Below are 13,333 nucleotides of genomic sequence, written 5' to 3'. Positions count from 1 at the left end.
GTAGTGCCCGTCATTTAAAAAGACAACTACTCTAAAGATACTTTAGATTATATAAGTTACTTTATTTCTTAACCTTATATTGTTCAATTGTTATCCCATACACAAAGAAAAAATATTAAAACACCAATGGTGAATATATATATAAAGGTACAGTAAAATAAGCAGCACCAGTCGAGACATCTTTTGAAAATTAATGTTCATACTGTAAACGTCAATGATGAGTAGATTTTTTTGTGCATGTAAAAAAACATGTCAAAATAATCTGATACTACCTTGGAAGCAGTATTTTAATGAAAAGTTTCATGAAATAAGCGATATAGAAAATTGCCCTTCCTACGTTGCAACACAATATCTCCTGAAAAACCATCATGCATATGCCTCAATGTACTATACTGTATAAATGCAGTACTTGAACATAATGTACCTATTTATATTTCACATCTGATCAAAAAAAAAAATCAGCCACATACAATCAAAAATGATTTATTCACAGCTCTAGTGACACTAAAAATGTACAAAGACACATATGACAAAGATCAGCAGTTACACAAAAGGCAAACATTTGCTCTACTTATTCTCTTTTACACATAGTAGACCAAGGAATCAGTCCGTCCACCCTCACTTGGCCATATCTATCAGACTCTGCAAAGACGTGGGGACCCAAGTCTTCTCTCCCTGCACAAACACAACCCCTCTGTCTATGTAAATGACAATACGCCCAAATGTGTACAGCTGTTTGCCCTCGTGCCGTTTGGCCACTAAGGGCATGAAGACAATGTTGTTCTCCTCTGCCTTGGTCTGGATGAGATCTTTGAAGTTAGTCGGCACACCAGCACTGATGCCCCTGTGAGCCACGCTCTCGGCATCTCTGCGCTCCTGCATCGCTTCATACTGGAAGTCTTTTCGTCTCTCTGTCTGTGTTAGATATGCAATGTTCTCCCTTGCACCAGGTTGCATATATCCACCTGTGAATATGAAAAAAAGTGAGTGTTGTAGCTCGGTTGCAGAAGAAAAAAAAGGGCTGAATTGTCATAATTTCATAAAGGATTGATGTGTAATTGTTTTCATATCTGTTTATCTCCTGAAAAGGTGTGCACTACTAACCCATGCCTGAAGACACTGCTCGGTTCATGATGTCCAAAGCTTCATTAAATTTCTCTTTAATGAGCGGCTGTGACAACAAGACGTCACTAAACATGCTCTTCCAGCCCAGGTACCATTTAGTGATTTCCTCATAGTTAGGACTGTTGCTCAGCCATGAACACAGGACCTTTAATCACCAAAACAGAGACAGACATAATTAAGTCCCAAAGAATTAAACATTTAACAAAATTCAATAATTCATTGCAACTAAGTGCATCTTAATAACTTTCTGTTCTGCTTAAGTTAATTTACTGACCTGCAACCACTTCGTAAAAAAGTTTTTGTCCAGCAGGGACACCAGGCTGGAGGGGGACAACATGCCCTCCCAATCCATCACCCAGTTAAATGGATCCATCTGCTGCTGGTGAGGGTTGATAACCAGCTCTTCCAGACACAGAGCTGTGGAGGGGCACAGACACATGAAGAAGATAAACCAGTGGGAATAAGAGGGACAGGGATAAGACTGTAGAGAAATACATTGTCCTCACTGGTAACCTGCTTAAGGCTGCCACTGATGTAGACATACCTAGTTTAGGGATGATGTTTTTCACCATGAAGGCTTCCCATGCACCTGGTGTGAAAACATCTTTCCATGGCTGTAGGATGAGGCGGGCCGAGGCGTCACTTGGATGCCATCGCTGCAAGGCATTGGATAGCTTGCTCCGGATAGGTGGGTAGAGAGGCTCTAGACGTGATTGAAGCAGAGGCAGCCACGGATGGATCCAGGAGTGGATGGGCACTGTGTCAGTTAAAGGGTTCCAGTTATCTACCTATCAAAGCAGGAGAGGGAAAAAAAATCAGCTTGTTATGTTGAAGGCAATTATAATGAAATAATCAAAACCATGGGAGTCTCTCTACATCTGAGCAAGAATGTCGTTAACTAGAGATAGTGTGTGTGTGTCTTGCCTCTCGCTGTAGCCGAGGTAAGATCAGCTGCTCCATCAGGTGTTCCAGGATCCATATTGGGAGAAGAGGAGCCCACACTTCCACACAGTCCACCATCGGCACTACTATACGAGGCTGCCAGCCTGACACACAAGGTCGCATCACTGGGATCCACACTTCCCACAACAGTCTGGACAAACACAGACAGGACAAGCATTTCAGAAACATATACTGTGTAGTCAAAAACAGGCTTTAACTCCTATCCTGCAGAATCCATTAATGTAAATAGTTGAGCACAGCTTAATATATGTTTGTGTGTTTAAAATGACCTGTGGTAAGGGTCCATGTTTGAATCTGGGGCACTGGTATGGAGGTCTCTGGATTCAAGGATTGCTCTCCACTGACCGATGTCTTCCAGACAATAAGAGCTATCCTGAAATAATCAGAAAACAGTGTGTGAATTGGTATCTTTATTAATTACTACTGATTAAAGTATGTAGTGACCTCAAAAGAAGATGACTGCATGAGCATACCTTCAGAGGGTCCCAAGACCGAAGTTTTTCTTTGAGTAACGGCTGGACAACAGCTACAGCCAGGTCTGCCAATCCCATTGTCTTGTATTCTTCATAATAGTCTGTTTGTAAAGTCTCAAAGATCCGGGCACACTCCTGAAGAAAGAGAGGAAAGGCACAAAAACACTGACCTATGTGTGTGGTAACACAGCAAGGACGAATAAACTGAAATAGCCTCATAACTGTAGCTGTTAGTCTTTGTGTGTTCACTGTATATGCACCTGCAGGGTGGGCCCCTCCCCAGGGGCCATCTCCCCAGAGGGAAAACGCTCCACCAATGCCAGAACAGCCTCCATTCTGGAGATGGCATCTTGCTCTGCATCCAGTCTGCTCTGCAGTGCTCGTGACTCGTGGCTCAGGGACACAACTACATCTTTCTCATGCTGCAGACGTCTGGCGGACTACAGGAGGTGGGAAATAAGAAAGAAAAAAAGTGTGTCAGTATGAGGCTGAAGCAGAATTAGCTGAGTGGTAAAGAGGAAAGCTGCAGAAACTCATAGCTGTAGATATTTGGCAGATAACTTTGGTTTCCTCATACCTGTAATATGTCCTGTTCTGTGAGGTCTATCAGTAGCTGCAGATTATGTTCAAGTTCAGGGAGAGCAAAGCCTGATCCCTTCTGATCCTGTGTGGACAAGCTTGGCGGACCTTCATCTGGAACACTGTGCTTGTTGGACATCTGGCTATAGCTGTAATATACCTTTTGTTCTCGCCCAGTCATATCTATTACCTAGAGATTGGAACAGATGTGAGGTAAATGAGATTCAGACACAGAAAGGCAGCAGACCACTTGTCATCCACAAGAGCTTGTACTGAGTGTACAATTAACCTCAGTTCCTGATGCCTATTATAACATTAGCCTAATTCAGCAGTGTCCGGATAACATTCCTGTGAGACAGACACAAAGAAGTATTACAGTCAGTCTTTTCAAACATACCTTAACCTGTGCCAACTCTCCAGCAGATGCTGCTGTGCTGCGCCCTGCCACCTTGCCTTTAGCCTTTAGCTCATCCACAGTTCTGTAGGAATACTTGGGCTTCTTCTTCCCTACAGAACCTGCAGGATCCTTACGCCACTGGCCTAGCTCCTTCTGAAACTCCTACACAGAAAGATATTGAGAATAATGTTAAAATAATGTTGACTGACTCTACAGTATCACTTCTGCTGTACACTCTAACAATACAATCTAAGAGTGGGTGTGGCTGGAAAAAGAAGCAATATTCTACCTTTTCCTCCTCCTCCTCTGAGTCGACCACGGGGAAATCCTGAAGACTCTGCTGGGTTCGCTCATTGCCATAAGCACCCACTGCTCCCTTGCCTTTACGAACCTTTGCCTCAATGGGATTAATAATACCTGCAGCAATAAGAGGGTGCAAAGTCAAGAGTATACAGACTCTACTTTATTGCTCCTGAAAAACATACAGTATTATTTAATATCTAAATAACATAGCCTCCTTAGGCCTACCCACCTTGAGCGTTCTTGCCCAGGCCTTTGCCAGGTTGATAACCCATTTTCTGCAGAAGTTTCTGGCCAATGCCCTTTGTGTGCTTCTCCCAGCTACCGATGCCTTTACCAGACTGTATGCCACCTGCAAACCTTTGTGACTGGTTCCCCCGGAAGTTACCCTAGGAATAGGAAAAAAAAGACTTTGACAGAGCATTGTTACGGAATACAATGCAATGAGTAAATAAGATACACACAACAAAACTTACCATCTGGAGTTTTTTGGGTGCAATGCCACGAGGAGGGGGAGGTGCTGAAGGACCATCATCTTCAGAGTCATCAGAGCCTCCTTCCTCTTTTTGTTGGTGCTGTTTTTCCTCAGCTGCAGACTTACGAAGACCACCACTCACAAAGCTCACTGGAACAGTGTAATCTTTAGACCTGGATAAAACACAACAAATTTATTAATTTCCTAAACGACTGGGGAGAGAGAGAAAAAAAAAGCAGCATTTCTCTGGACTATTCCTCTTGGGGTGACTAATGATGGGGTCTTGTGTCAAGGTCTTTTCCCTCTGAATGGGGTTATACATAGAGGAGATGAGTGACTTGGGTAAGGGATATAGCTGGGTGCAGGTTATGGGGAGGGAAAACACATATCGACATGGAACCAGACTTCTGCACAACAGGGGCACTGGGGCATCAACAAAAATAAACCCATGTCTTACTTCTTGCCTCCAAAGCTGGGCCTCTCATCCTCGTCTGAGTCCCTGTCAGCCCAGATGCCATAGGTGGCCTGTTCCTTGGTCTGCCTGTGCCTGCGGCGGTCTGGGTTGAACTCATTGGCCAGGTCCCATTCTGTCACCTCAAAGCTCTCTATCTCCACGCCTTCCTCCTCCTCATTTCTCTTCCCATACAGATGGGACATGGACATGGCTGTTTGTCACAATAAACAAATTACCAAGATGGTTTTAGTAGTGGAAAAACATCACATTATAAACTACACAGAAGAACCATCTACATAACCACCGAGCAAAATCTGTCTGCAAATGAAAGCTACGAGAGATGGCTGAAAGCTCGCGAGGAAATCTAGTAAGTAAGTTTGGCGTTAATCCAGTGCGTTTTGTTTATGTTGAATTCTATGTAGTTATGCTTTTGTAGTTACTATTGTCCTGGTATGGGATCAACAGCAATTTAGTTAGGCTAACAGTAGCACAGTAGCATGTCAGCTCAAAGGAAATTATAGCTGCATTATCTCAAATAGCTAGCTAGTTATGTAGCACCATTACTCTTGATTAGCATTTCTGAATAACTAACGTTACATGGCTCTACATATATCTAGCCCATGTGAGGAGAACACAACGTGAAGACAAGCTAAGATTTACTAGCAAAGGCTAACGTTAGCGAATGTAAACTGTTCGCTTTACCCCCAAAAAATGCGTGCTGCGACATAATGAAAAAAATAGTCTTCTATGACTTACCTGAAACGATTGTTATTCCCTCTAGCCGGTAATTTTGTATACCATAGAGGCAGTAATTATGCTAAAGTTAATCCAGCTAAATAGCTCCGGTTATTTTATTCGTTTCACACACGAAAATACAAGTACTTCCGGTAGGCGCCGGAAACTGCAGGTGTTGCATCAAACTCTGTACCCCGAAAGGATGCACTTGTTCACGTTAAAAATATCTCAATTCTACAAGAAAAAACAAGTTATTTAGAAGATATTTCCCTCTATTGACTTTAGTCATTCATGGCAGTTTAGGTGGAAAACAATACTTAAAAAACATTTCGGCGTGTAATAGTAGCGTTTGACAGGCTTGTTAGCCTTTCTCAAATTACATATGTCAACTGATTTCTTTCAAGATGATAGCAGGAGAAACCTCTGCTATTCTCACTGTTTAAACCATGTGATTTTAACATGATCTAACATTTAGGCCATGTCATACATGTCATATCTCCCATCGGTTTGGCCAACAGGTGTCACCATTTTTTTTTTTTTTTTTTGTATGACACGATTTGAAACAGTGAACCATTTTCGACACAGTTGCTTCGTAGTGATCCAGCGCGTGACACACCTTAGTTTCCTTCACCACTACGCTGAGTTTAAATTACTCGTCTATTGCCTGTTTATTATCCACGAATCACCGGTATTTTGACAAACACGACGGCGCACCGCCAAGTGCGGAATACAAAATTTGCCTTAACACCGGAAGGAGAAATGTGTGTGTTACACTCAAAATATTCCCATTTCCTTCACACCGCTGAGTGACCGACTCCAGCCAGCACTTAACTTACAATGAAGTAAATGTTTGTATCCCATGTCCGTGTATGTGAACGTGGGGCACCGGTAATTTAGCGTACATGTCTGACACCGGGGAGGAGTGGCAGGTTGCCCGGCGACGAAAAGGCGCAGCGCGGAAATCAAAATCTCCTCAGGTGCCTTTGAATTCAACATGCTGCCAGGATCAGCTGGACATCGCGAAAACTATTAAACGAATCAGAGACACAGTGTAAGAAATCAAGTTATGCAACAGACTCATGGAATATGATTCATGTTTAGGTGGGGTCCAGTAACTGTGTGTATCCTCCTCTCTGTAGGTCTGAGCTAAGATGCGAGGAGTTTTGGCAAGAGTGGAAAAGTGAGTAAGCTTGACAAGTTGAGTCAGCACAAAATATTTTGTTTATCTGTGCAGCTTAGTGACGCTTTCAGGACTCTTGTTTGCAGATCAGCTGCTGGTGGCAGGATCAGCATCCTTCTCAAAAGCTCCAGAGAACCAAACCACAGAGCACCCCACTGACCAGCTGGGGAGCAGCAGAGATGGCAGACTGTGTCAGCAGCTGGTGTGTGTGTGTTATGGCCTTGGCTCCTTCTCCTCCTGTGTCTCCGCTCGTTACCAGCTTGCAATGTTGCTGCTGCTGCTGGATGTAGGACAGGTAAGAGGATGTGTTTATCCAATGAGAACACAAACAGTCTAATTGAAACCATGTTCATCCCTGATCCTTTCTCTTTAGATCTCACTGGAGGACTGCTCTGTTTACGACCCGGCATTCTCCTCTGGAGAGAGGGATGTCTTGAGAGAGCTGGGTCTGAATGTACTCACAGAAAATGAGGTCAGTTGATGGCCACTCGTGTTTTTTATCCAGTCAGACAAGTGAAAAATCAAATAAGACGACCTATGTCAAGGTCCCTGCAAGCTGATTTTAATGCTTACTGACTTCCTGGGAGAGTAGAAAGCCATCGCATAAACAACAGTATTCTCTCTCACTGTATTGTGCAGGAGGGGAAGCGTCTGGTGACTAAGCCCACACTCTTTTACCTGATGCATTGTGGGAAGGCCCTGTACAACAACCTCCTATGGAAGAACTGGAGTACACAATGTCTACCTCAGATGATAATCATTGGAAACAGCTTTAATGGCATAAGGGACAGGTTAGTACAGGACATGAATGAGTGAGGTGATGTTAAAGACATTGGAGGAGAGGTGATGTTTCCTGTCTGCTGTCTGTCGTCCCAACAGAACAATCGAGAGAGAGTTCCAGCGGGACTACAGCTACATCGCACAGGCTGTGCCTGCGTGTGAGGAGAGACAGCTGCCGTGTCCGTCCCGTCTGATTGATGTCTTCAGTGACACGGCAGTTATCACCTTTCCAACCAGCAGCCTTAACATACTCCCACAATCCACTTGGGCAGAGCCACCTGAACCACAGTACCAACACTGCCCTGATTTGGAGATTATTCTGAGGGAAACAAAGAGCTGAGGCAGGAGATCAGCAAGAAATGGACATGCTGTATGTTTTTTTTTATAGGCAGTTTTTTAATAAATGAATCATGCTTTAAACTGAGAACTGAATCTTGCAACATTATCATATCAAACTAGTCATACATGTTGAAATAGCAGCAGATAATGAAACATTTTTAATAATGGATATCCACACAAATGTTTGGCAGCTTAGACGTCTTCTCTGGACCGTATGGGAGTGCAATGACCCACTTGGTTGACGTCTTTGTGACTCTGTGAGCTTTGTTGCACCTGTTTTGGGTGAACACCTCTATCATTTTCCTTAGTACACAGAATTTAATGACCTTAGCATATTCCCAGTATAGCTCTCCTCAACTTTCTGAGTATCAGTGTTTTATTTGTTGCTATTTCCAGAGTGTGGTTCCACTTCCACTTTCTCATGTGAAGACAGGAACATCTGAATTTCACACTAAAGATGTTAGTTGAATCTTTAAGCAACATTTTATTAGTTATTAGCTCTGATACTGACACAGGCTCCCTAAGTTTTCTTTACAAATATGGCATTTTGAAGGGTTTGTGAAAAAAAGTAATGGGGGTACTGGTCTGTTTAGCAACCTGGACCAGTTCCTAACACCACATGATGACCTTCTTTTGTGTTTTTGCTGATCTTGTGGTTTATTTCTCACCTTGCTGCAGGGATGTTTAGGTTTACTCCAGGACAACATGACATCACTGTTGGGTACGGTTACAGGTAAATCAAAGCACATTTCTGACCACACCCTTCAGTGATTTTGGGTGCGGCTTGGTGTGGCTCCCTTTTGCTTAGCATGAGCCTTTCTGAATACCTAACACTTTTTCATTGTGGGAACTTACCTGTTTTTGAAATGATGTGTTCCTTTTTTGGGAAAAAACCCCCTGCTGTAATAATGTAACTTTTATGTGGGGAAAAAAGTTGTTTCTTAAGCAAGTTACGTGGCTGTGCAGACTGATTTCTACAGATTAACTTTTTTACCATGAACTATATCAGCTGCTGTCTGGAAGATAAAAACAAACTAGTATTACCACATTGCAGTTGTATGCCTCCGCACACCAGTCAAGTTGCAGCTTACATCTATGTCTGTCCAGACTCATGTGTAGCCATGACAGTTTACAATGCTTAAAATGTGGATGTTGCTGCAAAGACAGACATCCAAAACATGGATTATTCACACACATCTTCCCCCTGGCAGCTTAGTAGATCTATGCAATCAGCACAGTGTCAAGAGTAGTGTCACCAATTTAGCATCTGACCAAATGTCTCCCCTTTTGTTCCTGAGTTATAATAATGGATATTAAAGTGTGTTTGCAGACCATTTTGATGTCAAAGTAAAGTTGACCTTTTGGATATACAAGGCTATCACTTAATCTTTTTATCCTAATAGACATCTGTGTAAAATTTTGTCATAATTAGCCAAGTCTGAAGGAATTCCCTCAAGGTGTTCTTGAGATACTGGGTTTACAAGAATTAGACAGACTTGACCTTCGACCTTTGACAACTGAAATCGAATCAGTTCATACTTGAATCCAAGGAAATGTTTGCACCAAGTTAAAAGAAATTCCCTCAGGGCAATCTTGAAACGTTGTGTTTACGAGAATGGGACAGACAACCCAAAAACACAGTACCTCCAGCTATAGCTGTCACCAGCGTGGAGGTATGAAAACACTATGGTATGTTTTATAAAGTGGTAGTAGTGTATATAAATGTAAATGGAGGAAAGAACACAGGTGTAGTCTTTTTACATTGATACTCCAGTTGTGGTGTTCTGGGCCTATCAGTTGTTTGTCTCACAGGTGGTTTAACAGAATCATACCTTCACACACCACGTTCACATGCATATACTATGTATGTATATGCCAAAAAAGTCAACAACGTAAGTGGTAAACCAGAATAAAAAGTTTATTGTTGGAAAAAAAATGGCACTCAGTACAGCCCTCTCCCAGCATCAGCAATAACATCTCCAACTCAAAGTAATATTCATCATCTCTGTTACCTGCTTCATGTTCACTGGACTAAAATACATCTTGGATCCTGGGAGAGTTTTATCTTACAGCAGTGACGTGGAAAAACTCGACTACAACACTGTTTTTCTGTTATGATATGTCTTTACTCCTCAGCTTCTCCGTTAGCAGTGGCACTACCTGCTACTCCATTGACTGCTGTGTTTCCTGCTCCACTGGCCTTTGAAACCACATCTGCCCAGGTGCCTTTACTCTTAAGGAATGTCGGGCTCACAGCAGCGTCAGAGGCTCCATTAATTTCACCATTAACCTCACCTGACTCTGACTTCATCTCATCAGCTGTTACATCAGATTTGACCTCCCCATTGGCTGTGCTGGTGTTTACTTCATTTGGTGCACTGGTGTCAGTTTCCTCTCCTGCAGCCCTGACCTCTGACTCCCCATTCACTACCTTGACCTCAGCATCTGCGGCTGCTCTGTCACTGTCTTTTCCACCTACATCTGTTTTCTCCTCCTGCTGGCTCTCTTCAGCTGGCTCCACCACATCACCATTAGCTGAAACTACGGCAGCACTCTCCACCGCCACGTTCTCTTCCACTGGCTGCTCCTGTTGGCTCTCGCTGGTTTTCTCCACTGCTGGGCTTCCTCCATCCTCAGCTTCCTTCCCGCTTCCTGTTTCTTGATTGGAGTTCTTCTCCTCTCCAATTACAGTCTCTATGATGATGCGCCCGTTAGACACTGTGAGTCCCAGTTCTTTTCTCACTGCTTCCTTTAGTTCGTTGTGTTTCCTCCTGTACTCCTGGAGCCCGTCTCTGCGAAAACACAATGAATTCATAAGTGACTTCCTGTCTTACGACAAATAATTGTAATACATGTGCATGCAGCTGGAGCCAGTTGTGTTTGAAAAGGTGATTTGAAATTTATTTTACTCTATGTACAGTTCTTTAGAGTTTCCAGGTTCTTATAATATGAATTACCTTTAAAAATGCATTTCTTACATTTTTGTAACAGCAGTAGCAGATGGTAAGTATTCAGATGGTCTATTTTAAAATGTCTTCAGCATTTTAAAGCTGTAGAGAAAAGTTATGCATCATTACAGGTTTTTTGTTAACTTATTTTTTTATTCTTTATACTTAAAACATACAACACAGAGGAGAAGCACTTATTTAACTTAAGTCTTCTCATATCCACGTTGAACACTGTTAATACTTCAATGGTAATAACAAGTTTAATAGGAATAAAACTAAGAATAAAAATAAATACAATTAAATAAACAGAAATAAGAAACGGAAGAAGAAAAATCATTTGTTCTCAGCTGTGATCATGTTGTCATTCTTTCCATAATTAAAAACTTTTTTTTTTAACTCTGTCTTTCCATTATGCTGGGGGGCTCCAGATTCAACCAGAAAATTGTTATAATTTTTTTGCTATTAAAAGCAGAATTCTTAGTAAAGCAATTAAATGAATGGCCCTTTTCAAAGTGTTATAATATCATCTATTGTATCATATTAATCATGGGGAATGCTGCCACATCACAGATATAACAGTATATGCGTACTTCCTGACTGATAAGTCAAAAAGAAATGACAAAATACATCAGAAACAGTATCACTGATACTGAATTCATCAGTTTTATTTTCACAGCAAAATGTTCAGCATATATCCTAGTAAAAATCATGTAAATAATCAAATTTAATGGATCCTTATTAAAAATATTCGAAACACTATATTTGCACTTTTTTCCTGTACTGTGTCTCTTGGATGATATTTTTGATAAAGCCCTGACCTCACCTGGGCGTTGTGGAGGAAACACGCCCATAAACATCCCAAACAGAGAAAATAAGAAGACAATGAGAAAATACAGGCACAGAGCTGAGGCTGTGCAGAAAAATACACTGCCTTAACTTCTAGGGTCATAGGTGATGATTAAGAGGGATTTCCTCTGTACAAGTCTATATACATAGTTATTAGGAAAATCCTGCATGATATATCTTTGAGCATATCATATGTATTGCAGTGAATATTTACCTGTGTGTGATGCTCTTGATGCCTGTCACCAGAACCAATTGCTCCAGCACAGTGTCAGTTGAGGAGGTTAGACACTGAGGACAGAGAGGACAGGCAGATAAATAAACACACTCTGCTTATACTTTGTAGAATTCAAACAGGTTATTGTTATCAGAGCCCACATGAGCTCCTGGGCATACCTCCACTGCCTGCTCCGTGCTGTCAGCTCCTGCCTGTCTGAGAGAGCGCTCCACCTTCACTGCCTGCTTGGTTATGGTGCACAGAAACTCTTTGCTGCAGCGTGTCTGAGTGTGATCCTCTCCGAACTGAGAAAGAAAATAACCATCAAATGACATGCACATACAACCAACTGCTCTCTTGCACAGTCTCACATGCAGATAGTACTGACCATGGCGGTGTAAGCAGTGAGGGCTTCTTTCTCGTGGGTCATGGCACCTCTGTAGTCACCTTTGCTGCACATCCACTGGGCCAACAGGTGATGGCTGCACAGACAAGAAACCAGGGAGAGAAGTTGTAATGATGTTAAAAAGGGGACAAAATAACTCAAATTAATCACTTTTTATACAAAATATGAGTGCAAGCTGTAAGTGGCATCTTACCTGAGAGCAGTGTGCAGACCTGAGGGGCCAAAGAAGGAGGTGTTGAGTCTGAGGGCGTTCTTTAAGAACTGCCCTCTCTGATCTCCAGTCAGCACCAACCCAAGACAGCTCTGCAAGAAAACAAGAGGATTGCCATTGTCGTAAAGTAAAAATTGTTTACACAGATTAAAAAAAATAGACTTCTTATGTGCTTGAGGTGAACACAAAGGTGTTGTAACCTACATCCAGTGTTGCAGTGTAGGGATGGTCCTCTCCATGGACGGTTAGCATTAGCAGACGAGCTCTGAGGAAACACTTCTGGGCCAGGGCAATCTCTCCTCCAGCGAACACATACACACCCAAGAGGGCCTACATTTGACAACAAAATTATTACAATCACACTCTACACACATGACACAGTGCATATGAAATGTGTAGTCATGGACCAAGGGGTACAGTTTATATCTGTCTCCATGGTGACCACCAGTTCAATTTACAGTAATAGTACCTCTGGTGGACATGTGTAGCTACACTCACTACAGATGTTCGATACTATCCTTTCCTTTTCCTGTACTGATTCTGATACCTGAACTTGCGTATCAACCGATACTGAGCAGCAAAATCCCACATTTTTGATGACCAACATGTTGGTCATTCAGAACAATAAATTCAACAAATTTGCCAGCTGCCTCTCAAATTTCTTTCATTGTTGGAATACAGTTCCCATTGCTTGCTGCTGCAGTTTGTCCTGCTTTTTTCTCCTTTGCTTTGGTGAACTTGTCATACTCTTGTGTGTGATGCATCTTTAAATGGTTTATAACATTGCCGCTGTTGAAATTGGCAGCACTATTGCCACACTCTCAAACTACTGCCTTGCATATTTTACACGTTGCCTTTTTACTGGTGGGATTTCCTGTTTAAAACATTGCCCAAGTGCGGAAATTTTG

General features: G+C 42.2%; 3 protein-coding genes across 3 annotated transcripts in view; 1 reads left to right on the top strand and 2 right to left on the bottom strand.

Annotated features, from left to right (window-relative positions):
- Nucleotides 1–40: 40 nt before the first annotated feature.
- tfip11 (tuftelin interacting protein 11) lies at nt 41–5,662 on the bottom strand. Its single transcript, XM_033620305.2, has 15 exons — nt 5,523–5,662; nt 4,770–4,977; nt 4,314–4,485; nt 4,070–4,226; nt 3,827–3,954; nt 3,538–3,699; nt 3,139–3,330; nt 2,822–3,001; nt 2,562–2,696; nt 2,358–2,461; nt 2,050–2,218; nt 1,670–1,913; nt 1,400–1,542; nt 1,105–1,270; nt 41–965 (listed from the first exon to the last, which is right to left on the bottom strand). The coding sequence occupies exons 2-15, from the start codon at nt 4,973–4,975 to the stop codon at nt 619–621; spliced, it is 2,505 nt and encodes an 834-aa protein (XP_033476196.1). The 5' UTR covers nt 4,976–4,977; nt 5,523–5,662; the 3' UTR covers nt 41–618.
- Nucleotides 5,663–6,264: 602 nt separating this feature from the next.
- On the top strand, nt 6,265–7,888 carry srrd (SRR1 domain containing). Its single transcript, XM_033620306.2, has 6 exons — nt 6,265–6,552; nt 6,641–6,681; nt 6,768–6,976; nt 7,055–7,153; nt 7,321–7,472; nt 7,561–7,888. The coding sequence occupies exons 1-6, from the start codon at nt 6,404–6,406 to the stop codon at nt 7,799–7,801; spliced, it is 891 nt and encodes a 296-aa protein (XP_033476197.1). The 5' UTR covers nt 6,265–6,403; the 3' UTR covers nt 7,802–7,888.
- Nucleotides 7,889–9,704: 1,816 nt separating this feature from the next.
- Nucleotides 9,705–13,333, bottom strand: part of LOC117253104 (clustered mitochondria protein homolog) — an 18,029-nt gene continuing 14,400 nt past the window's right edge. The window contains exons 24-29 of the mRNA XM_033620450.2: nt 12,630–12,755; nt 12,408–12,517; nt 12,197–12,290; nt 11,988–12,113; nt 11,809–11,882; nt 9,705–10,592 (exon numbers count right to left, since the gene is read on the bottom strand). Coding sequence (XP_033476341.2) covers nt 9,926–10,592; nt 11,809–11,882; nt 11,988–12,113; nt 12,197–12,290; nt 12,408–12,517; nt 12,630–12,755 — 1,197 coding nt within the window. The 3' untranslated portion in view covers nt 9,705–9,925. The remainder of the gene's footprint in view (nt 10,593–11,808; nt 11,883–11,987; nt 12,114–12,196; nt 12,291–12,407; nt 12,518–12,629; nt 12,756–13,333) is intronic.

This window comes from Epinephelus lanceolatus, chromosome 9, assembly GCF_041903045.1.
Source record: "Epinephelus lanceolatus isolate andai-2023 chromosome 9, ASM4190304v1, whole genome shotgun sequence".
Classification (NCBI taxonomy): domain Eukaryota; kingdom Metazoa; phylum Chordata; class Actinopteri; order Perciformes; family Serranidae; genus Epinephelus; species Epinephelus lanceolatus.
Note: the sequence above shows the minus strand (reverse complement) of the source record. Positions and strands in the feature narration are given on the sequence as shown.